Here is a 24570-nt window from a genome sequence, read left to right as displayed (position 1 = left end):
TACAGAACCAGTCACTTTATTCACACGCGTGGCATATGCAACTTTTAATAAACCAAAAAAAAAAAAAAAAAAAAAAAAAAGTCCCAAATATACAAGTGAAAAAAAATCCAAACAGTTGACACAGGCCTAACTAATAGCTACTTTATGTACAGCTGTATAAGTTCAAAAAAAGCTACCCTATACGTATGTACAAAAGTTTATACACAGATCTGTACATAAGGGTCTGTACATTTTATTTCCTCAGAACCCTTAGGCGTCACCTCTAGAAGACACCAACACTTCATTCACATATTTTATAAAAGAAAGACATCGAGGATTAATAATATTGTGTCCCTTGTACTTGGACCATGTAGGTGCCAATCGATTGGTTAACAGCTTCTGTCATGTAGATCCCGTAGGTAGGTGGGTCCCCTTCACACATTGTGCTCCAACGTAAAAGCCCATAAAGAAAGATGGGGAATGAGCATCATGACCAGGGTGCCACCATAGGTCCAGATGGGTGAGCCCGCCTGCCCCGCTCACTGTCTGTATTCCAGTTCATCTACACTGATGACTTTGGTGGGCATAGAGGGCAGAGGCTGCTGTAGCACATCTGAGCCAAACCATTTGGCCAGGCCCACAGGGGAGCTGCTCCTTTGGCTGGTACGATGCTCCAGCGGGGAGTGCATGTGGGACAGGCCTGACCTGCTGGGCACATTCTGAGGAGTCTGAACGTTGATAGCTGTTGCCTGGGACCCAGAGCCTGGAGGATGCAGAACTATGGAGAAAACAGTGTCACTAGTGCAGTCAAGTAGCCCTGTTCACACTCCCCACCCATAAAAAATCATCACAGATCTAGTAAGAGGGCCCTTGGCTATTCTCACTCCCACGTTCTGCTGTCACTGTTGATGATATTTTCTGACCCACTATGCTGGGATAGTTTGTTACTTTCAGGGGTGGAGTGTCTTACCAAAGAAAGGATTTACTCCAGGGCTTCCTAAAGTACAGAATGCTAGATGACTTAACATAGGGAAGCTAAGGTACTCCTGTAAACCCACCAAGGGTGACATGACCACACCTCAGGAAAGATCCTCAGCCTTCAAAGGGGTGAAAAACAAAGCCAGAGCATGCCTGCCTCCCACTGTCCTTGCAGTGATAACAACCTCAAAGGCTGCCCGGGTCAGTTCCCGTCACCCGTTTCTCTAGTGACACCTGTTCTTACTAAGACAAGCTAAGGAACTAAGAGTCAGTGATCCCTCCCTGCTACTGAGTTCCTCACACTTCTGGTGTGGTCAGCTAGCCTGGTCCATTCTTGAACCTTACCTGAGCGCTGCAGCTGCTGCTGCATCATTGCCAAGTGCAGAGGGGTCCCAGGACGAGGGTTTAGGAGAGGGTGACTAGCAGCAGAGAAAGGGTACAAAGGTTGACCTAGGAGAGGGCCAGATAGTCCCTGTAGAGGAGCCATGTCTATCCCAGGGGGAAGCACACCTGACAGGGAGAAAGAAGAAACTTCTGAGGTGGCATACAAAGTTCAAATTTGACCTCAAGTTTCTGCTGATCTGGAAACTTGTAAGAATAAAGAGCTGGGTAGCTGAGTGTGGTGGCACATACTTTTTTTTTGAAGATACTAAAAATCTTTGAAAGGCTACTTCATTTTATTTTTCAAGACAGGGTTTCTGTGTAGCCTTGGTGGTCCTGAAATCAGGTCTATAGACCAGGCCAGCCTAGAACTCAGAGACCCACCTGCCTCTGCCTCCATACATGTGTCAGGACACACAAGCACACACTGAGACACAATTTTAAATGAATGCCAAAGCCAGGTTTCCTAATCTCTTAATGGGCTAAGGGGATTGAACCCACTACTTAGGTATACCTCCCATAATGCAAAACATTTCATTAGTGGCAGCAATTTTTATGCAATGTCCACTGACCACCCACACCCAAGAGACTCACCAGCTTGGAGCAAACTTGGAAGATGCTGTGGATGTACTCCTTGGGCTATCAACCTTTGGACCAACCCTGGGTGAAGCTGGTGAGCAGGCCGAACAATAGGAACATGAGGGACCAGGGGAACTTGGTGGGTAGGGCGAAGAAAAGGTGTTCCTGGAACTGGGGGTGCGAGGGTGGGTGTTTTTCTCCCAGGTGCTTTAGGTCGATAGTCTTGTTCTTTGGTATAACGGTTGTTCTGGGACAGTGGGGTGGAGCACGAAGAACGCTGTAATGTCGAAAGTTTAGGATTTGTCGTAGGAGAAGAGTCGTGATCAGTACTGGGTATGGGATTAGATGACAGCAGGTTCTCTGTAAGGATTCAGTCAGAATATTTTGGTATTGAAACCATTTCCCAATTTATTTTGATTCCCAACAGCCCAGCAAATCTTTTTAAAAAGCTGACAATTCTTCCTTGATTCCTCTTAACCAGTTAGAGGATTTCATGGAATGTGATTTGCCTTAAAAGTAGACATGCATACTTGCAACTCTCCAAAAGCACAGGAGAGTTGAGTTAAGGTCTCGAGCTACGACTAGATGCCAAAATTGTGTTTCGTTTTATCCTCAATTTTTTTTTTTTTTTTAACTTGGAAACATTTCCATATAATGTTTGTTACAGAAATCATCAAATAGAAGTATACAATGTTGACAGGAGACAGTACATTTATAATTTATAACCCCAAATGCATTTATAAATTAGAAATGGAAAGATCTACAAATGAAATTATGAAGGTTCGCCAAAGTCATTTAATCTGTCAGTTTCTCATTCATTTTTATGTCTTAATAATATTCTATTGTATGAATAAGCCACATTTTATTTCTCTCTAATATTTGATAGCTATTTGAGTTGTTTTAACTTTTTTACTATTAGCAACACACTGCTGTAAACCTTCATGTACATGTTTCATAGGTGCACATTTTCAGTGGTTTGAGGATATATTCCTAAGGGTAGAATTGTTGAGTAACAGAGTAACAATGTTTTGCATTTTGACCAACCACCAAACTGTTTTGTCAAAGTGGCACACCATTTTACAATCTCACCAAATCCTTGTTTTTAAAGCTCTGATTTTTGTACAAAAGCATCCTCAATTTTTTTAATTTTATGTATATAGATAGGTGTTCTGCCTGCACCTATGTCTGTGTGTGCATCATGTGAATTCAGTGCTCAGAGACCAGAAGAGGGTACTGGATACCCCAGGCTGAAGTCAGATGGTTGTAGCAGCCATGAGAGTGCTAGGAAATGAACCCAGGTCCCAGGAAGAGCAACCAGTGCTTGGAGCCATATCTCCGGCCTGTAGATGCCAAGTTTTGAGGCCTTCCAATTTCTTGCTGGAATAATGGGTTTGTTGTTGTTGTTTTCCTTCCTTGAGGAGTGTTAGACATGAACCCATGGCCTTCTACATACTAAGCAAGTATTCTAACACGAATCTACATTCCCAATGCATAAAGGGTTTCTGATACAACCCAAAAAACTCAAAGATTCATGACATAACATTTAAAAACAAAAATCATAAATTATCAGGCTTAGGAGGAAGTCCCTTATATCCCAGGACTTGAGAGTCAGAGACCAGTAGGTCTTTGTGAGTTTACACAGTGAGATCCTGTCTCAAAACAAAACTACCAACCAACCAACCAACAACCTATACCAGAAAAGAAAGCCTGTATATTCTATACACCTTTCAGGCAAAGGACAGCTACTGGTAAAACTAGGCCACAAACGCGGTCCAACTTAGTGAAGTGTCTTGCTCTACACAAATGGTAGAGCAAACAGTATCTTCAGTTCACATGGAACAGCTGGGGCTAGAGACACAAGGTCAGCAGTTAAAAAGCATTGGATGATCTTGAAGAACTGAACCCACATGGCTGCTCACAACCACCTGGAACTCCAGGTCCAGAAGTTCTGATGCCCTCTTGTAGAGACATCCCTGTAGGCAATACACTTAAAATTTTAGAAAGAACTGAACTGTATTAATATGCCAATTGCATCTGTCATTCAACTTCGCAGACTAGTAGGAATCCTAAGCTAGCACTGTTATTCCAGCTGGACAGAATGTCAAGCCAGCAAGTCTGACTGAGCTCACCCAACCCACCTCCCTGACAATGCAGTCATGCACGCCTATGTTCTGACACACACAAGGTGAGCGGTACCTTCGCTGGCCTTCTGAGTATCCTCTTTAGCATCACCAGGCACCACTGTTCCAGGTGCTATGTCCTCCTTGCTTTTCTCTCTGCTTTCATACATCTTCCGGATCACTGAGGTAGGGGTGAAGGAAGGAGAGAGCTGCAAAGAAGAGGGGCACAATTAGCACACTGAAGCTTTTTTGCTTTTAGACACAGGGATTTAAACCTAGGGTCTTGCACATGTTTGGAAGCACTTGACTACTGTGCTATGCAGCACCTGCCCTTGGGCCTGGCTTCATCGGTGAAGTCATTCAACAGAGTGAAGAGCCCCCATTTTGCCTACATGGGTAGAGGCAACTCTAATGTTCTGGTCTATAGCCACTGGCAGAAAACACAAAGAGGCAAATAGTCATTGTCCTAAGAGTTTCAGCACTTGTTCACCTGTAAAAATGGGTCTGTCTCTCTTCTCATGTTTATCTAGCCTGGGATGGGGAGGGGAAGAGAGGAGGGTATGCCTGGAACTGTACCTTGGTAAACACGAAAGGGATGTTTCAAAGACAACCTCAGAACTTATGATACCCCTTGTTCCTAAGGTTTTTAAAAAAAAAAATAACAAAAAACAAAAAACAAAACAATTGCATACAAGAAAATTCAACTATCTTTACTTACTAGGAACTTACCAATGAGGGTCCTTTGTTCCTGTTTCTGTTTTATTTTTAATGATTTTATTATGCATATGCCCAAAAATTTTAAGGTAGGAGACAAGATGTAACTCATAAACAAAACTCCTTCCAGAATTTCTCTAACGCAAGAGCTTTTGAGTTGTTTAGTGCAGAGACCCATATGGAGTCCTGAAGCATAGAACAATTGTTTTTTTCCCATTTGTCTATCAGCTTTGATTGGATAATAAAGGTCTGTAGGAGTGGAAAAAAAAAAAAAAAAAAAAAGCCAGTGCTAACGCTACCCTTACCACATGAATAAGCACACCTGTAACAGAAGAGAACTATATTTGCGGACTTGCCAGCATGTTCGCTGGACTCCCTGAGAAGTGACCAGTCACTCCTCTCACCTCCTTCTACTTCCCCACACCAGCTATTCTGGTTTGTTTTTTAGACAGGGTCTCGCTAGGACCAGGTTGGCCTTAAACTCGGAGATCCGTTTGCCTCTGCCTCCCAAGTGCTGGCATTAGGTGTATGTCACTAGGCCTAGCCCAGTTGTATTTTTAAGCACTGATATCTTCTTGTGTCCTGGCACAAGTTCATCTATCTCCTAGAGCATACTTTCCTCAATGTAGGGACTTTACTAGAAAGTGAGTTAGGGGGAGACCTAAAAAATAAATAGGCATAAAAGGTAGTATTCCTGTGGAAGGCATTCAGAGACACAGGGAACACACTGGTATAACACAGATAACCAGATGCAGAAATCTTAAAGCCATTCAGTTACTAAAGGTCACTGACCATGCTTGTGATGGAGGCAGCGGGAGCTGGGGAAGAGGAATTTCCTCGGTGCATGGGTGCTGGTGACTTTGATACGCGCTGTTGCCTGTGAACAGATCAATTAACAGTGTCAGCTCCAGACTACTTAATGCCAAGTCAAAAACCATGTAACTCAAGACCAGTCTAGGAACTTAACACACCTTTCACTTATCCAATTTAATTTCTTAAACACTCAAAATATGAAAGAGCAATGTTAAATTCTGAGGGAAGACAAAAGCTCTGTGTGGTAGAAGCAGTCAATAACCCAAAGCAAACCAAGATGGAAGATACCAAACAAGGTATAGAGGGAAAATAAAGAAAGGATTGGAGGAAGAAGCTGCATTAAGCTAGGTGAGACCAGAAAGAAGCTACGAAGGAACAAAGGTTCAGAGAGAAGGCGCAGGGACTTTAGGCATGTGGTGTTATCTGGGCTGATATATATAGTTTAGTTGTAAACTACACCAGTGGGGTTAAAGGCCTTCATTCTGGAGGCTGGTATACTCCAGAAGGTAGGGGCAGCACCAATTAGCATCGTCTGCAACGCAACTGGTGCCCTATCTCAAATCAAACTGAGAACTGGGAGTGTCCATTCATCATGCCCTACCACTTCTGACCTATGCCTATGATCAGACCTGTCAAAGAAAAAATACTTTTGAAAGGTACATAGTTCTGGCTACTCTGAAACTCACTATGTAGAACAGGCTGGCCTTCAATGCAAACATTCTCCTGTCTCTGCTGGAAGGCACTATCCCCAGCCATTCTATTTATTCTCCCTTAGCCTAGAAGAAAATGGGAAACAGGGTTGACATAGAAACAAGTTGAGAAAAAGCTTATTTATATGCACTTACACAATGTATACCTATCGTTAATGACTGAAATCTTCTGACTCGTAGGCAATGATGGGATCCTAAATCTGTAAGCTTTCCAATCAGTATTCACAAACTACGCTACTCTTAGATGAAGTTTGAGAACATGAGCAATGTATTCTAAGTGTACATGGGAAAGAACCCCAAACCTGGGGGTTCACAAAATTTATCATTTATACTTATTTATTGGGTGGGGGGCGTTCAAGAAGGATTTCTCTGTCTAACAGTCCTGGCTGTCCTGGAACTCACTCTGTAGATCTGCCTGCCTCTGCCTCCTAAGCGCTGGGATAAAGGTGTGCATCACCACCCCTGGCTCCTTTTTATAAACAGAGCATCAATGTGTTAGACAACACCATCAGTGCTTGAGACACAACAGGGAATAAACTCCCTTCTCGAGGAAATGATCTCTTATGGTGCAGGGCAAAGGAGGGGAATAGCCAGGGGTGGGGTGTGGAGTGGTGGCGGCTGCAGGCCCCATCACAATCCCAGACACAAGAGGATTGCTGGGAATTCCAGTTCAGCCAAAGTTAGAGTTCAGACCCTGCCTCTGCCTTAAAAAAACCAAACAACAACAAAACAGCAGAAACAAGGGCTAAGTGGTGTGGGTGTGTAACAACAGAGTGCTTGTCTAGCATGTCCAAGGCCCCGAGTTCAATACCCGGCACAGTAAAAAGAAAAAGAAATTAACTGGTAGAAACACTATAAATTTAAAAAATTATTCACTTGCAACAAATTGTAAGGTCCAATTATGACACTATTATGATTTAGCTAACTAACTCAAAAGTCATTTACAAATTAAGAATGCAAAACTATATAGAATAAAAAAAAATGAAAGCACAGGGCACACAGCGGGATCCTGTAGAATTCAACTGTATTCCTCTGACAGCATCTGCAGCGGGATGGAATTCCCATCTTACAGTGGATCACCATACCATATGCAAGTTATACTTATGAGATATATACGTGTGTGTGTGTGTGTGTGTGTGTGTGTGTGTGTGTGTATGATTTACCAATCTCAGAAGACTATTTACCAATCAGTACCCAAATCTGCATAAGTAGGATTAGTGGCTTACCTGTTTCTGAGTCCATCTCTGGTTCTATCCACTTGTGGTTTGTTAAAACCAGGCTGATAGAAGGATGCTGTCTGAACTGCAAGGTCATGTGGGAGGGCCAGCCCCTCCAAAGCAGCCTGCTGCAATTCTAGCTGGCTCATCTGCTCAACAGAATAGCAAGGGACAATCAGTGAAATACGAGGAAGTTCAATTTTCCACAAAGGTCTGTCTCGTGACTTAAAAGGCAGCTAAGAAAAATGATATTACAAAAACTAAGCTGTTATGCTGCTGTCCACCGAACGATATTTTTAAAATTTAAATAGTGGGATGAGAAATGGCTCAGTGTTTAAGAGCATTTATTGTTATTACAGAGTATCCAGGTTCAATTCCCAGCACCTACATGGCAGCTGACAAATGTCTTAACTCCAGTTCCAGGGGATCTGATGACTTTTTGAAAACTCCTTGGGCAATGAGCACACATATAGCGCACAAACATAAATGGAAGCAAAACATTCATACCCATAAATCTAAACATTTTTTAATTTAAATAGAATTCATCACTCAGCAATTTTCTCCTCGGAATGCACTTCAACTAAAGTATCATTGCAGAGCAAACCATGTATTTCACTGGTGCAGTTCAATTCTCTACCCCACAAGCAACAGCAAGGGTGAAAAGGCAAGGAGACTGGACCGGTCTGAGGAAGAGCTCAGCCTGACCTGGGCTGTGACAGGGCTCATGGGCTTGCGCATGCCTTGGAATGGATCTCCAAGTAGCTGCTGGGGTCCTGATGGGAAACCTGCCAGGAAAGTTCCAGAATCAATGAATGTCAAGCATTAGTGCCTGGGACAGCATAAGCATTCCCACCAGCATGTTGGTGCTTGCTCAATAGGGAAGTGTTGCTTCTGCGGCCTGATAAGACGTCCCCTTCCCCCTCTCCTCCCCCAGCGTGTGTATGTGGACCTCAAGCAAAGTTCTTAATGGCCTCAATTGCTGCTGTAACCTTCTTTCCACTAAGCTGTCACCTTTGTCCTTTTCAGAGCCGAGAGCTCTCTGGCTAAGACTATTTCCATTCAGCAGAATGGCCATGCTTGACAGGCCAGCTGGCATTCAAGCAGAGTCCAGAGCTCCGAGGGTCAGAGTTTCCACACAAGTCTGTAGGACTGTGGACAAATACTAAGGGACTGGATTGGCCAAGGCAAGAAGCCTGGCACCCTCCGGTGGTTTGACGGCATAAACACTAAGACAGCTCTCTGAAGTGCTTCTTCCAGGCACATTCTGAACCAACCCAGCACTTCACAGCTCACTGTTTACCAACTTCAACTGCTCACCAGAAAGTCATTACTGCGACCAGCGCCCCATGTAGCCTCTAACTCATTATGTAGCTCAGGGTGGCCTTAAAACATGAGATCCTCCTGCCTCATCATCCCAAGTGCCAAGATTAAAGGAGTGTACTATCACCTCCTGGCTTTCCTCAAGTTCTTGCTTTTTATCAAGGATAGACCTAAAAATCCAAATTAAACTTTTCAGCTAAATTCTCTAAACAAGAAAACTAAAGAGCTACACAAAGAAGTTTACTATGAACATACTGACTTAGGAGGGTAGCTGGATGATAAACTATCTTCCACCTGGACGTTACACTCTCTACATCAATCAGTATGACTCATTTATACATTCCCTTTAAAATTCTTTAAGCGTAGACTGCTGAGTCTAGGGAACAAGTCTATCCTACTTGGACATAAGGGAAGATTGACAGGCTTAACAGCAGTTACTGAAGTGGGAACCTAAGTCAACAGTGGAGTGCTTAACTGGTAGGCATGAGGCTCTAGGTTCAACCCCATCACTGCTAAAGCACTAGTTACCAAGTGGTGATGGTATCCTTGGATGAAGGTAGTCTGCTGAGGCTGCTCGATTTTGAAACACCTGTGACATAGGAGGAGAGGGCGCTCTTTGGCTCAGTAAAGATGCTGTAGGCTCCAAGCTCCCCATAAGGCCACTGAGAAGATTGGAAGAAGCAGGTCTCTGAACCGGTTGACCCAGAAGTTCCTATAGGCAGAAATGCCAGATCCCTGTGAACAAACCTACTTCTTCCTTCCAGTCAAAAGCTTTGAAATAGGAATTCACTTTTTTGGAAGCTAGCCAATGACTCTCATGCACTACTGAGGATCTGGCATCTGTACATGTAAGACGTTTCCCCAAATGTTTAACTACTAACATTTAAGATAGTGCTAAAAACACAGATTAGGCACTCAAGTTCCACAGAAACTGTAAACCGGCAAACCAGAAACATTTAAAGTCATCCTACGCCACCCACTGGGATAAGCAGCATAGCAAACGACCTTAGGCAGCAACAGTACATCTCTGTCTGCCACAGAAAGGTCACTCTGAGGGATCAGTGTAAGGCTGTAACATACCTGTAGGATGTTTTTAGGGACAGGCTGGCCTGGAATCTCAGCTGGGGCCAACAAGTGACTTTCAAGGTTTCGCTAATAAAAGAAAGGAAGGAAGAAAACCAGCTTTAACTTCAACATGATTTATATTGGGGACCACAAAAATATAACAAATATTCCCAAGGGAATTGACAGTTAACAACAGAATGATGCTCAAGTCACAGAACACTGACTCCAACCAACTCACTCCTCTTTCTCATCCATGTGACTCAAAAGATCCTTCCCATGTACATGAAGAGTCATTAGGAAATACAAAGCCAGCATTAATCCATTCCTATCTAACTCTATGACCCCCGCCCCCCAGAAAAAGGGTGAGACTGAGGAGCATTCAATCAGGTATCACACAGTTGATTTTCATTTTGAAGGAACGTTACTGATCATTATCACTGACAAGATTTACTGACCAAATAAAATATTAAAAACAAGGGGGCTGGAGATGGCTCAGTGGTTAAGAGCACTGGCTGCTCTTTCAGAGGTCTGACCTGGGCTCTATGCCAGCTCTCATATGATGGCTCACAACCACCTATTACTCTAGTTCCAGGGAATCAGACATATTCTGGCCTCCATAGGCATAAGACACACACATATATACATCATGCAAGCAAACACTCATACACTTAAAAGTAAATCTTTAAAAACAAAACAGACTACAACTAACGAAAAAGAAACACAACAGGCTAGGCATAAAAGGCTAGGCATGACGGTGGTGCATGCTACTCTTTCTAGCACCCTGGTGGTTGAGGAAGAAGGATCAGGAGTTTGAGGCAAGCTTGAGCTGTACAAAAGATGGCTAGGAAGGTAGGCAAGAGGCACAGCACTTGCCTAGAATGTATGAGGGTCCCAGAATTGATCCTAAGTGTCACAAAATTGAAACAAATATAATGAAAAACAATGCAAATTTGGCCAGAACTGTTAACGTTTCAGAGTTTCAGCCAGATGTGGTAGCACATGTCCTTAGATCCAAGCACCTGAGAGACAGAAGCAGGTGGATCTGAGTTCCTGGCTATCCTGGTATACACAGTGAGTTCCAGGACAGCCAGAGTGACCTAGAGAGAGACTGTCTCAAAGCAATACCCCAAAACCCAGAAACTATTACTATGTTACCATTTTAAGTTAAGCTCCTTAAAATGTGTCTCACACGCAGGACAAAGTTCAATCTGTTCTGCTCTTAATCTGGCAATGGTCTTGCTTTGTGTAACTAACCTGCACCCTACTGCATGTCTGAGTATTGTTTGGCCCCTGAACTCAGCCAGCAGTACTTTCTGATGCAATTCCCCTTCCCTTAGAGGGAACTGTCTAAGTCCATAGCAGATTCAAAGCCTTTAATTGTTGGTTGTGGAATTAGGACTAAATGTAGATGATTTTAAGAAGTAGGCAACTTACTACATGGCTTAGTATATTTGCAGTAGAGTCTGCAATTCCATGTAATACAGTTTGGGAATGAACTTCATTCCTCAGAAGGACAGCAGCAGAGGAGAACTATTATCCAACAGTTATGACTGAAGACACTGACTGTAGCAGTAGACCAACCTCACATACAAACCAAGCAACATGGATATATTCTAAGTTTGTGTAAATAGTGACCTACCCAGTTTATACCATCAGTCTTATTAGCAGGTGTCTGAGGCTCATTCCCTCACCTCAGCTAAAACTAGATATAAGTAAGAGCACAGAAACTCCAGTATCAAACTCACGGCTCAGGGTTAATATTGTGAATAAAATCAAAGGCTGAGATATGAAATACTGAGTTCTCTTCTTTTTCTTTCAAGACAGAGTCTGTTTATGTAGCCTAAGCTGGTCTCAAACCTGCCACTCTCCTCCTGCTTCCTCTTCCCAACTGCTCCCAGATACTTTGCCTCCACTTCTTTGGAAGGGAGAGGAGAGTTTAGTTACATCCACAGCCCTTGGTTTTTTAAGCCAGGTCTTGCTGTGTTGCTCTTGCAAGCAAAAACTTCCTAGGTAGCTCAGGTTGGCCTTCAATTTATAATCCTCCTGTCTCACTCCCCCAAATACTAGGATGTGTGCCATGGTTAGAAACACATGTGTTCCTCATTGGATAGCTGTTGTGGGATGGTCTGTATGTCAAATTGCTCTGATTGGTCAATAAATAAAACACTGATTGGCCAGTGACCAAGCAGGAAGTATAGGCGGGACAAAGAGAGAGGAGAATTGGGGAAACAGGAAGAAGGAGGGAGAGACACTGCAGCCACCGCCAGGACAGACAGCATGTAAAGACGCCGGTAAGCCACCAGCCACATGGCAAGGTATAGATTTATAAAAATGGGTTAATTTAAGATAAAAGAACAGTTAGCAAGAAGCCTGCCACGGCCATACAGTTTATAAGTATTATAAGCGTCTGAGTGATTATTTTATATGTGGATTGTGGGACTGCGGGGCTTGGTGGAAGCTGGAGAGAAGCCCTCCAGCAACAGATAGCATTTATCCTATTGTGTGGAAGTATCTCAGAAGCAGTTTATAGGATCTTTCCCCTTTGAGTTGAATGTTATAGCCTGAATGTGCTTCAAGGGGGCAAGAGGAAAAGGCCCTCTGTTTGACCTTAACTGTTGATCAGCTAAGGAAAGCTGAAAATCACTTGCTTCACTGGGTATAAAAACAACCAGGGCTAGAGAGATGGATCAGCAGCAAAAGCACCTGTTGCATGACAACTCAATTCAATTTCATGACTCACAATGTAGAAAAGGAAAACTGACTCCCTGAGGTTGCTCTCTAATCCCCACACATGTTGGGACACACATATGCCCACAAAAACATATACATGCACACAATTTTTTTTTTTTTTGGGGGGGTGGCTTCAAGACAGGGTTTCTCTGTGTAGCCTTGGCAATCCTGGAACTCACTCTGTAGACCAGGCTGGCCTCAAACTCACAGAGATGCCTCTGCCTCTTGGCCTGATACCAGTGTTTTTAAAGACTGGGTCTCAGGTGGCCCTGGCTGGTCCTGAGCTCCTGATCCTCTCAGATACTAGTATTACAGGCATGCATTGCTATATTCAGTTGAGCTCAAGGGATAAGTTTCTGTTCTGTAATGGTGACCCTACATACTAGGTATGTGTTTATTTTACTGGGCTATATCCACAATTCAATTACTTTCCTTTCTTATTCAATCATCCTACTGTCCCACACATACACATTATTCACAGATACGCTTTTTTCTACTAACAAATAGCATATCCATAATCAAGAAACAAACATCAACAACCAAGCAACTTCTAATGAAATTTCCAATCTACTCAGAACACCTTCATAAAACCCATTTATAATTGCAGTGGGAGGTGATACAGAGTTGGAAAGAAGAGGCTGGGTGAGGTGGTGCTGAATACTTACACTGACTTTGGGTTGAGTAGGCAAAGTCCCACTTGCCTTCATGGTGCTCACTAGTTTGTTGAATGCAGTCATATCTCCATCTTTCTTGAGCTGTCGATTGCTAGTTACAGCACTAAGGGTCTCCTCTAAATGTTCTGCCATGAAGGGAGTTGAATTCTTCATTTGCTGGTCCACTTTCAAGCCCTTGAGCCCTGCTTCTACCTCTTCCACTGAAAGTACAACCCCTGAATGTGCTGAGAAGTTGAGAAAGTTCTGGTTATACCAAGCAAAGGGGTATTTGATAGGAATTCTCACTGGCTTTCATGACAATTATTTCGTAACTGAAGTGAGGCTGTCAAAAAGGCTGACACTGAAAATAGACCAACTGAACACTTATAATCAGTTTCTCAGTAGGACTACGGCTATAATTATGTACATAAAAGACATGGCTGGGCAAGGTGGTCCCCACATTTAATCCAAGCACTCAGGAGGCAGAGGCAGGCAGAGGTAAGTGAATGTGAGCCTAGCTGTACATAGGGAGGCTCCAGGACAGTAAAAACTACAGACCCTGTCTCAAAAACGAAAGAGAGCGAGGTACACACCTGGAGAAATGGCTAAGTGGTTAAGAGCACATATTGTTCTTACAGGACCTGAGTTCAATTCCCAGCATCCACACCAGGCAGCTCACAACTAAACTGCCTGGAACTCCAGTTCCAGGCAGTAAATGTGAGAGTGAGAGAGTGAGAGAGTGAGAGAGAGTGAGAGAGAGTAAGAGAGAGAGAGAGAGAGAGAGAGAGAGAGAGTGAGAGAGAGTGAGAGAGAGTGAGAGAGAGTGAGAGAGAGTGAGAGAGAGAGAGAGAGAGAGAGAGAGAGAGAGAGAGAGAGAGAAAGAGAAAGGAATGAATGGAATAAACTACACCAAAAATATTTAGATGCTAGCTGGGCGGTGGTGGCGCACGCCTTTAATCCCAGCACTCAGGAGACAGAGGCAGGCGAATCTTTGTGAGTTCGAGGCCAGCCTGGTCTACAAAGTGAGATCCAGGACAGGCTCCAGAGCTACACAAAGAAACCCTGTCTCGAGGAAAAAAAAAAAAATTTAGATGCTAGAAACTGAGAGGGCAGAACTATGGGGTATGACTTTTCAAATATCCTGACATAGTGAGTTCTCGGACAGCCAAAACTACATAGAGGGACTCTTCCCCCAAAACCAAAAAACCTTAAAACTTGACAAGATCCTATGTGTCAGGCAGAATGATATCTTATAACAAATCTCTCCAGACTTTGCTCCCAGGAACAAGAACTCAGCCAAATGACAACAAGACTACACTGTGGTCTCACTGCACTGACTGATGCTAAGCACTTGTTGCCTAAGTAAGAACATGGTAAATGAAGGCACAGTTGTGAGGAACAGGAAAGTTAGGCTTGAGAGGACAGGAACAGTCCTGGGCTGTTACAATGGGTCCTAAGTAAAAACTGGAGGGAGGTCTGGTATAGTGCACCTTTAATACTAGCACTCTGGAGACAGAGGCCAGAGGTTCTTTGTGAGTTACAGGCCAACGTGGCCTACATAGCAAGTTCTAGGTCAGCCAAAGCATAAAAGATACAAGGCTGTGTGGCAACATGCCAGGATCTTTTTGAAAAACATTACCCAAATCCTGCCATGCATCTCATCTGATTTGATGAGAAGCAGTACATCACAACCATTCCTTAAGGACATGTGAATGTTAAATAGCTAAACAACAAACACTTACAGCTCTCCTTAAGTTTTTCTTTATTTGCAGAAAGGCTAGAAAGAAGAGGTTTTAAATCCACTTTGGCTTTCTGTAGCATTTCTAAAATGTCCACTTTATTTTCAGCATGGTCTTCCGATGGTATAGGAGCAAAATAATTCCCCGAATTCTGCCCAGGAGAGAGGACGGCTTGTTCCAGACCTGATTTTGTAAATAAACATTTACAGTTGGTCCCATTGAACATAGATACTTCCCTTCAACAGCACAAAAAGAAGAGACACTGAAGGCTTTTCAGTTTCCAAAACCCATTTAGCCCTAGTGGACCACTGACTAATGAAGACAAAATGAACCTTGGCAGGGGAGGCTCAATTCACACACATGTCTAGAATGTGAAGCTATCTTACCTGCGAGTCTCTCAAGTTCTTCATGTGGGGTGGATCCAAGGCTGCTGGATCTGCTCCCTGACCGGCTTGGGTTAGAGAACCACCTACTGAAGCGGCTGGCAGAGACTGACCCTTCTCCCAGAACATCTTCTATCATCTGATAAGAGAGACAGAGGGTTAAGGCAACAGTCTCTAAGTGAAAAGGACATGAAGGTTAAATGTTAAGCCACTGACTCTGAAACTTCCTTTGATACTGCTGACCCAAAATCACTTCCAGAACTTAGGAGTTGAGCCTTTTTCTTCCCCTTTCTGAGCAACTCAAATTTGGGCATAAAAAAGCCCAGACCTCCTATGCACATACAGCAAAGCCTCTGTTACTTAGAGTATTTCAGTTCTCTACCACTTGCCCCATTAGAGAAGCTAACTTCTCAGGGGATTTTCATAACCACAATTGTACCAGATTGTAGCACTCTGACCATTATGATGGCTTCAGTTAGAGACTGTTTATGAAGGAATGATTAAAGAAAAACCATGGTTCCAACTTGGTGGTCTCAGGACTGAAAGGAATATTATGAAATTCAACTCTGATAACCTTAAGAAGCCAAAATACAGACGGGCGGTGGTAGCTCATGCCTTTAATCCCAGCACTCGGGAGGCAGAGGCAGGTGGATCTCTGAGTTCTAGGCCAGCCTGGTCTACAGAGTGAGTTCCAGGACAGGCTCCAAAGCTACACAGAGAAACCCTGTCTCAAAACATTTAAAAAAAAAAAAAAAAAAAAGCCAAAATACATAAATGTAAAACTAAGAAATGACCATTATAGCCAGGCAGTGTTGGCACACACACACCTCTGTCCCAGCACTTGGGAGGCAGAGGCAGGTGGATCTCTGAGTCTGAGGTCAGCCTAGTCTACAAAGTGAGTTCGAGGATGGCCAGTGAAACCCCATCTTGAAAAACAACACAAAACAAAAAGAGAAAAATGATCACTATTTCAGCCAAGGGTGGTGTGAAATATGTAATTCCAGCACTGGAGAGGTTGAAGTCAGCCTGGGACACACACTGAGATCTTGTCTCAAAAAATAAGCATCAAAATGAAAGGCACACAGGAGGATAATTAACTCTAGTCAAAGTACAGAAAGTGGATATAAAAGCATCATAAAATGATACACCTCAGTGGAACAAATGAGTATAGGCAAAATACAACTAATTTAGTGCAAATAGAAATTTTATTAAATGAAACAAAAAACAAACCACCAAAACCCAAAATAAACAAAAGACACTAAAAGTTATAGTTACTGTTTCAATGTTGAAAACTGTGAAGCTTTAGGGCCAGTGACATGGCTCAGCAGGTCAAGGCACCAATGGTACAAGCCTGATGACCTGAACCCACAGAAGGCAGGAGGGGAGAACCAACTCCACAAAGCTGGTCTCTGACCTCCACGGATGTACTGTAGCTCTGTAGCACCAAGTGTGCATCACCCAAACTAAGACATTTGAAAGGTAAAATTCTTTCTTTTTTTTTTTTTTTTTTTGGTTTTTCGAGACAGGGTTTCTCTGCGTAGCTTTGCGCCTTTCCTGGAGCTCACTTGGTAGCCCAGGCTGGCCTCGAACTCACAGAGATCCACCTGGCTCTGCCTCCCAAGTGCTGGGATTAAAGGCGTGAGCCACCACCGCCCGGCGAAAGGTAAAATTCTTAATCAATTAAAAAGTTCTAATTAAAAAAAAAATCCACCTGTAAAATGCCGGGTGGTGGTGGTGGTGGTGGTGGTGGTGGTGGTGGTGGTGGTGGTGGTGGTGCATGCCTTTAATCCCAGCACTCAGGAGGCAGAGGCAGGCGGATCTCTGTGAGTTTGAGATCCAGGATAGGCACCAAAACTACACAGAGAAATCCTGTCTCCAAAAGCAAAAAAACAAAACAAATAAACAATATCTTTGCATTTCAATCTAACATAATCTTACTAAGTACAAAAAGTCAAAGACAAAAATAAAGGACATAAATAAAGTACTTGGACATTTTCAGAAGAAATTAAATAAGTACTGAGAAAATAATTTTTTCCTTTTCTTTTGGTTTTTTTAAGACAGGGTTTCTCTGTGTAGCCCTGGCTGTCCTGCAACTTGCTCTGTAGACTAGGCTGGCCTAGAAATCAGAGATCTGCCTACCTCTGCCTCCTAAGTGTTGGATTAAAGACGTGTGCCACCACCGCCCGGCTCTTTTTTAAATTTTGTTTTATTATTTAATACATTATGGATGTTTTGCCTGTATGTCTTTGCACCATGTATGTGCAGTGCCATCAGAAGCCCGAAGAGTGCATAAATATCCTGGACCTGGAGTGAAGAGACAGTTGTGGCTGCCATGTGAATACTGGGACTCAAGCCCAGGTCCTCTACAGGAGCAGATAGTCCTCTTGACCACGGAGTCATTTCTCCAGCCCCCAACTGTGTGTTTTGTAAAATTTTATGTTCAAGAGTGGAAACAAACTTGTTCTTAGACACATTTGTGGAGATATTCATCTCAAAAAACAAGGTGCTTAAGTCCAAAAGGAATCCTAAAAGTTTGGCCATTTTTAACACATGACGAAGCAGGGACTCTGATAGCAGAACCTCATCCTGCACAAGAAATGAACACCGATGATTTCTGAATGAGGATATCCTTTTGCTATATCCTTTAACTATCAGCTGATGAAGGAGCTGGGATATTTTAGCTGTCCTTAGCAGAGTTTTTTATTTTGTTGTTTCAAGACAGGGTTTCTCCATGTAGTTTTGGTACCGATCCCGGACCAGGCTGGCCTCAAACTCTCAGAAATCTTCCTGGTTCTGCCTCCCTAGTGCTGGAATTAAAGGTGTGTGCCACCGTCGCCTGGCCTTAGTAGAGGTTTTTTAACTGACTCTTTAAAAAATATATATATGGTGAGTGTGGTACATGCCTTTAATCTTGACACTTGTGAAGCAAAAGCAGGTGAATCTCTGAGTTCTGGGCCAGCTAAGGCTACAGAGTGAGACCCTATCTCAAAAGAAAAGGAAAAAAAAAAATACCCCTCCCTGAAAAAGAGAAAGGGAAAAAAAAACCACTAAGTCAAATTTAACCATAATTAGGTGCTCCATCCTTATGTATTCTTTTTTAACAACAAAAAAGTTGAGGCAGGTTTTACTAAGCAGTCAGGCCAGCCTTGAAATGACTATGTAGCTCCAGCTAACCTCAGACTCAAACTCTTCTTGTCTCAGCATCCCAAGTGCTAGGATTACAGGTATGTACCCAGATTCCACACGTTTTATTTTTATTTTGCATGTGTGTGTGGTATGTATATATGGATGTTCCTGTGTGTAGGTACACACGTGTTTGGGTACATATGCATGTTTGCAAGCAGAGGTCAGAGGTTGATGTCAGGTATCTTCTTTACTCTCTATTTTATAAATTGAGCCAAGGCCTCTCATTTGAACTCACAAACACAGCTAGTTCTGCTAGCCAGCTTGCTCCAACAATCCTATCTCCACTTCCTGTGTGCTAGGATTACAGGAGGACCACCATACTGCCCCAACATAAACTTGGGTTCTAGAAAACTAAATTTCATTAAGTCCTCACCCTTTCACAGCAAGGGTTTTATCCACTAAGCCATCTCTCTAACCCCTCCATTTATATTTGCAAATGTGCTGTTACACTCACCGAAGCCAAGCATGGCACCTTGTCAAGGTTAAAGAACTCATTAAAGTCAAATTCTCCTGGGCACTGCTCAGGTAGGACGACATCCCTTGGGACTTCCTGATCAGCAGAGGGCTCCTGGGCCAGGATGACTTCCACCTCGTCCTCTTCGGCCACCCCTCCATTACATTCCACTATGCCTGAAAACAAAACCAGGACAGAAACCACCTGCTGAAGTACATGCTCCAGCCTCACTGTGTGCCTTTAGCTGTCAATACACATGCAGAAGAACCGCGCATGACTGTCAACAGACTTCTTGTGCAGGTACGGCACTTCCTATAATGAAACATTTAGCACTACTTCTCTGGGAACTGGAATAGAGAAAAGTCATTGCTAAGTACCCAGAACAGAGTAGAGACAGGACTCTGGCCCCATTCCTAAATATGTCAATTTCCTATGGTATGTTATGCTTTCTTTAAAAAACAAAAAACCAACCATTCATTCATTCAATTCGTGTGTGTGTGTGTGTGTGTGTGTGTGTGTGTGTGTGTGTGTGTGTGTGTGTTAATATATGACACATGTGTGCAGGTATCTCCTCAGGAGACCAGAGGAGGGTGTTGGCTCCCTGTTGGAAAGTTACACATATGTGTGTTTTTGAACAGCTTGATGTGGTGGATACTAGGAACTGAACTTGGGCCTCTGAAGACAAAGGAATTGTCTACAAGGCTAGCTGTAGCCCATGATCAATGTAAAGCTTAATTGTAACCCCTTCCAGGAAGCCTACCCTGCCTTTTAAAACAAATTCAAAGTACACTGATCTATCTACCCAATACACATTAATTGCTGCCCTTCATATAATTTTGGTATTACAGCACTTCTCTAGTGACACAGACCTCTACAGACAGATAACCTGCTTTAATCAGCTCTGTCTTATTCTATAAGGCTAGGTATATCCTTAATGTCCACTTCTTTTAAGGTGGGAAGACAGGCTAAGCAAAATACCTGTTGCTAACATTTTAATTTTACACAAAGTATGAGCTAAACAGAAACAAAACAAAACAAAGACCACTTATTTACAAGTGAATAAAACACGCCCCTCCCACCTCCCCAAATAAACATGGCTTGAAGAAATGGCTCAGTGGCTAAGAGCACATACTGCTGCTCATCCAGAGGATCTGAAGTTCAGATTCCAGCACCCATATCTTATAGGCATCATAACTGCCTATTGAAAGGGCACTTCTGGCCTATTGGGTACCAACACATAAGTGTACACATACAAATAAAAGAAAAAGAAAAAAGTTGAAAAATCCTAACCAAGCACAAAAGAGGCATGTACTTTGGGTTCAATTCCCCTACTTTGCATAAAACTGAGCCTGGTGGCACATGCCTGTAATCTCAGAACTCAGGCGCTGGAGGTAGGAAAACCAGGAGATCAAAGTCACCCTTGACTACATGTCAAAGTCAGATCTTATGTCAAAAACAAACAAACCAACAAAACTAGCAAACCCAAAACCAATAGAAAACCAACAAAGACTAGGCCTACATCTCAGTGGTAGAGTATTTGCTTTACAACTTCAAGGACCTGGGTTCAATCTCTAGTATAAAAATAACAAACAAAAACCTGAAGAAAACACTGCTGGGTAGGGATATAGCTCAGACTAGAGTGCTTACACAGCACACATGGAGACTGGATTGAATCCCTCTAGCAACACACACACACACACACACACACACACACACACACACTAAACAATAACAAAATGGATGTGGTGACACATGCATATAATCACACCACTAAAAACTAAAGACTATAGTGCAGTATAGTTTAAGGACATCCTCAGCTACATATTGAGTTTGGTGCCAGCCTGGGTTGCATGAGACATTGTCCCAAAATAAAAAACTACAATGGCAGCTGAAATTTGGGTTTCTTCTCAGCCACAGAAACATTATTTTCTTTCTTTCCTGTTTTTTTTTTGAGACAGGGTTTCTCTGTGTAACAGCCCTGGCTACCCTAGAACTCACTCTGTAGACCAGGCTGGCCTCACACTCAGAGATTTGCCTGCCTCTGCCTCCCAAGTGCTGGGATTAACGGTGTGCACTACCATTGCCAGGCAAAACATTCTTTTCTTATAGAAGCTTGATCTCTATACCATCAGTTAAAAGGCCACACTGACTGATACTGCTTTATCCTGGTGGAGAGTGGCACAAAGGTGTACCTCTAAGGCAATTAAAACAATTTTCAGGCTACCCATGAACTCCCTGCATCAGAGAAATATGTGCCCACATAAAGATAAAGAAAATGCCTACTACGTTTAAGGTGTACATAAACAAAAAAAGAAACGGAAGAAAAGAACTGTAATGTCTCTTTTATTCTCACTTTTAAATATATTTCATTAGCTTATCTCTATTTAAGTTTGTTTTAATTTCTGTGGAAGTTAGCACTAATTATCATTAAGAACCTCCTGTTACCTAATATTTGCCAAAAATATGTACATTTTCAACTATCCCTGAAAAGAACAAGAATTTATCAAGTAAGTGCTCAGCAGAGTCTGAGTTCTTATGCATACATTTCATAGTCATGATAAAGGTATGCCTTAAAGATCTGGCAGGCATTATCTTTACAAACAGACCCTGTCTCAAAAATAAGATGATATGAATCTGGAACAGTAAAAATTTGCCATTTGAAAAAAAAAACAAAAAAACAAAAAAAAAAACTTGTCATTTGCTGGGCGCTGGTGGCGCATGCCTTTAATTCCAGCACTTGGGAGTCAGAGGCAGGTGGATCTCTGAGTTCGAAGCCAGCCTGATCTACAAAGCAATTTTCAGGATGGTCAGGATTGTTACACAGAGAAACCCTGTCTCGAAAAATAAAATACAAAACAAAAAACTTGCCATTTACTAACTGGCACCCATTGCTAACTGCAATTAAAGCAGTAATCACATATTACTTGAAAACAAGTTCGAAGTTCCTGCTGACCTTCCTTCACAGAGGCTGTGCGTCGCCTTGTTCGTTTTCTCCCTTTGTGATCTTCCTCCAGTATCTTATCATCGAAGCCCGTCAGTTCGATGGTTTCAGACTGACTTGTGGGTCCAGCTGAAAACCATTCTGGTTCTTCCTCAGTGTATGAATCATTTCTTCTACGCTCACCAAAGACACGTTTACTATCCCCAAACTCCCTCTGAAAAAGCACAGGAAAGAAAGACTGTCAGTTATAAAATTCTAATGGAAGCATTGTAGTCAGTCTGAAAGAACTAATACTAGCAACTGAAATGCAGATGCTGTGATGTGGAACTGAAGTGCATCGCCACTCCTGCACTGCAATCCCCAGCTTCTCCAAGTAACTGGCTGGGCTAGGAGGATGCAACTCTGAGCTGGGGCACCTGCCGTGTGGCCCTGGGTTTGACTGTGCAGCATCATGAAAACAACAAGAATAATGCAGTACACAGGAGGTGGGCATCAAACTTCCAAGCACTTGAGAACCAAAGGGGCCAGAGGACAAACCCTGAAACGCTTGTCCTTGTAGTCCCTGTCTCGGTCTCTCAAGTCCCGCAGGTCCTTATCGCTGAGACGGTGATCCTTTTCAAAAGCCCGGGCAGAGATTATCCTCCCACTGCCGATCCTTCGTCCACCAAGCAGGCGAAGCCCATCACTGTCTTTCTCCAAAGGACTTCCAGAGCGGCGGGAGCTAACAGCAGCTGTCACGTGGCAGCCACCTCCAAAGCTTCGTCTCTGTGGGCTGAGAACAACATCTAAGTCATCTTCCTTCACACGCTCCCGTGGATCTGAAAAGATGCCAGAGAGAGAAAGGTAAGCAAACCAACATCTCTAGAAACTGTGTCCATGGCCGGGAGGAGGACAGAAAATGCCAGAAAGGAGGCATCTCTAAAACTGGGCTTATCAACAGATTGAAGGTAACAAGTCTATTTTTACTGGGTTTTAAAAAATTTAGTCTTTAAGGGCTGAATTCAGGTTGTTAGACTTGGCAGCAAGTGCCTACTAAGCCAGCTCACTGGCCCTCTATAATTACTTTCAAATTTTAAAATATTTTTATATATTTATTCCCTTTTTCTCTTCAGAGGAAAAAAATGTATTTCATAATAAATGACTTTCTATGATTAATCTACCTTTACTATGACTAAGATTTGTATGTATACAATTTTTAGCTAATCTTTTGTCCACTAAGAAAATGACAAGTCAGTATTTGGAAAAAAAAGCTTAAAAAGCAATAAACAGCCAGGTGGCGGCAGCGCGCGCCTTTAATCCCAGAATTTGGGAGGCAGAGGCAGGCACATCTCTGTGAGTTCAAAGCCAGCCTGGTCTACAGAGCAAGTTCTAGGACAGTCAAGGCTACACAGAAAAATTGTGTCTCAAAAAAACAAACAAAACTAAACCCCCAACACTTTATAGTCAATTTCTATGATTAATATGAGTTCAAACTCAGCGCGAGTTAGAGTAAGACCCTGTTTCAAAACATTAACTTTAAACTTGGTTCCATAGTCAACATTTAATTTAAATGAATCTAGATGCAAAAACCTAAACTGTAAGAGAACATCATTGCTGCTGGTTACTTGAAGTGTTTTTTAAGGCACAGCAGCAAGAGTGTCATCCATTAAGATAGTCTGTTAAGCAAGGTTTGCTCTGAGTTTAATACTGTTCTTTGAAGATGCTGTTTAGAAATCCAAGACTGGGAGAAAACATTTCAAAGCACATTTTTCAGAGAAGACCTGAATCCACAGCATTAAAAACTCAGTAATAAACAAACAAAAAACCCAACTAACTAAAAAATGGACCAATGAGCTAGAGAGGTTGCTCAGTGGCTAGTTAAGGCTGCTCTCCAGAGGTCTTGAGTTCAATTCCCAGCACTCCTACAGCAATTCACAACCATCTATAAATGCAGGTCATGGGATCCAAGATGCCTTCCTCTGGTATGCAGATGAATATACAGACAAACACCACATACATAAAATCCTTAAATAAATCTTAAAAATAAGTAATGGACCAGTGAGCTGGGCATAGTGCAGAATGCCTATAATGCTGGCACTTGGTAGGCTAAGGCAGGGACTGAGTTTGACTCAGGTCAGTCTGGGCTACATAGTGAGGCCCTATCTCAAAAAACTAAACCAGGGGCTGGAGAGATGGCTCAATGGTTAAGAGCACTGGCTGCTCTTCCAGAGGTCCTGAGTTCAATTCCCAGCAACCACATGATGGCTCACAACCATCTATAATGAGATCCAGTGCCCTCTTCTGGCATGCAGGCAGAACACTGTATACATAATAAATAAATCTTGAAAAAACAAACAAAAAAGGACACTTCAGCAAAGATATGCGGATGGCACAATCTATAAGGACATAAGCATAGTGTGTTCATCAATCACCAGGTAAAACAAATGTAATGGAACAGCACTGTGTACCACTAGATGGCTATAATTAAGAAGGCTAACCATCCCAAGTGCTGCCAAGATGTGAAGCAAGAAGAACCTGAACACACTGCCAACAGGAATATACAATGTCTAACCACTTGGTAAAAAAGGAGTTTGAAAGGAGCTAGGAGATGAGTCAGTGGTTAGGAGCA

The 24570-nt window shown here is 42.7% G+C and overlaps 1 protein-coding gene across 2 annotated transcripts in view; it reads right to left on the bottom strand.

Moving 5' to 3' along the window:
* Eif4enif1 (eukaryotic translation initiation factor 4E nuclear import factor 1) overlaps positions 1 to 24570 on the bottom strand; it is a 41835-nt gene continuing 17265 nt past the window's right edge. For both annotated transcript variants that reach the window (XM_006972909.3, XM_042285746.2), the window contains exons 5-19: positions 22500 to 22780; positions 21975 to 22176; positions 19022 to 19197; positions 15385 to 15520; positions 15002 to 15181; positions 13272 to 13504; positions 9892 to 9963; positions 9340 to 9523; positions 8197 to 8276; positions 7501 to 7640; positions 5544 to 5628; positions 4114 to 4246; positions 1933 to 2277; positions 1303 to 1467; positions 1 to 757 (exon numbers count right to left, since the gene is read on the bottom strand). In XM_006972909.3, the coding sequence (XP_006972971.1) occupies positions 519 to 757; positions 1303 to 1467; positions 1933 to 2277; positions 4114 to 4246; positions 5544 to 5628; positions 7501 to 7640; positions 8197 to 8276; positions 9340 to 9523; positions 9892 to 9963; positions 13272 to 13504; positions 15002 to 15181; positions 15385 to 15520; positions 19022 to 19197; positions 21975 to 22176; positions 22500 to 22780 (2651 nt within the window). In that variant the 3' untranslated portion in view covers positions 1 to 518. The remainder of the gene's footprint in view (positions 758 to 1302; positions 1468 to 1932; positions 2278 to 4113; positions 4247 to 5543; positions 5629 to 7500; positions 7641 to 8196; positions 8277 to 9339; positions 9524 to 9891; positions 9964 to 13271; positions 13505 to 15001; positions 15182 to 15384; positions 15521 to 19021; positions 19198 to 21974; positions 22177 to 22499; positions 22781 to 24570) is intronic.

Source organism: Peromyscus maniculatus, chromosome 10 (assembly GCF_049852395.1).
Source record: "Peromyscus maniculatus bairdii isolate BWxNUB_F1_BW_parent chromosome 10, HU_Pman_BW_mat_3.1, whole genome shotgun sequence".
NCBI classification, from domain to species: Eukaryota; Metazoa; Chordata; class Mammalia; order Rodentia; family Cricetidae; genus Peromyscus; species Peromyscus maniculatus.
The sequence above is the reverse complement of the archived record's forward strand: the minus strand, read 5'-3'. Positions and strand labels throughout refer to the sequence as shown.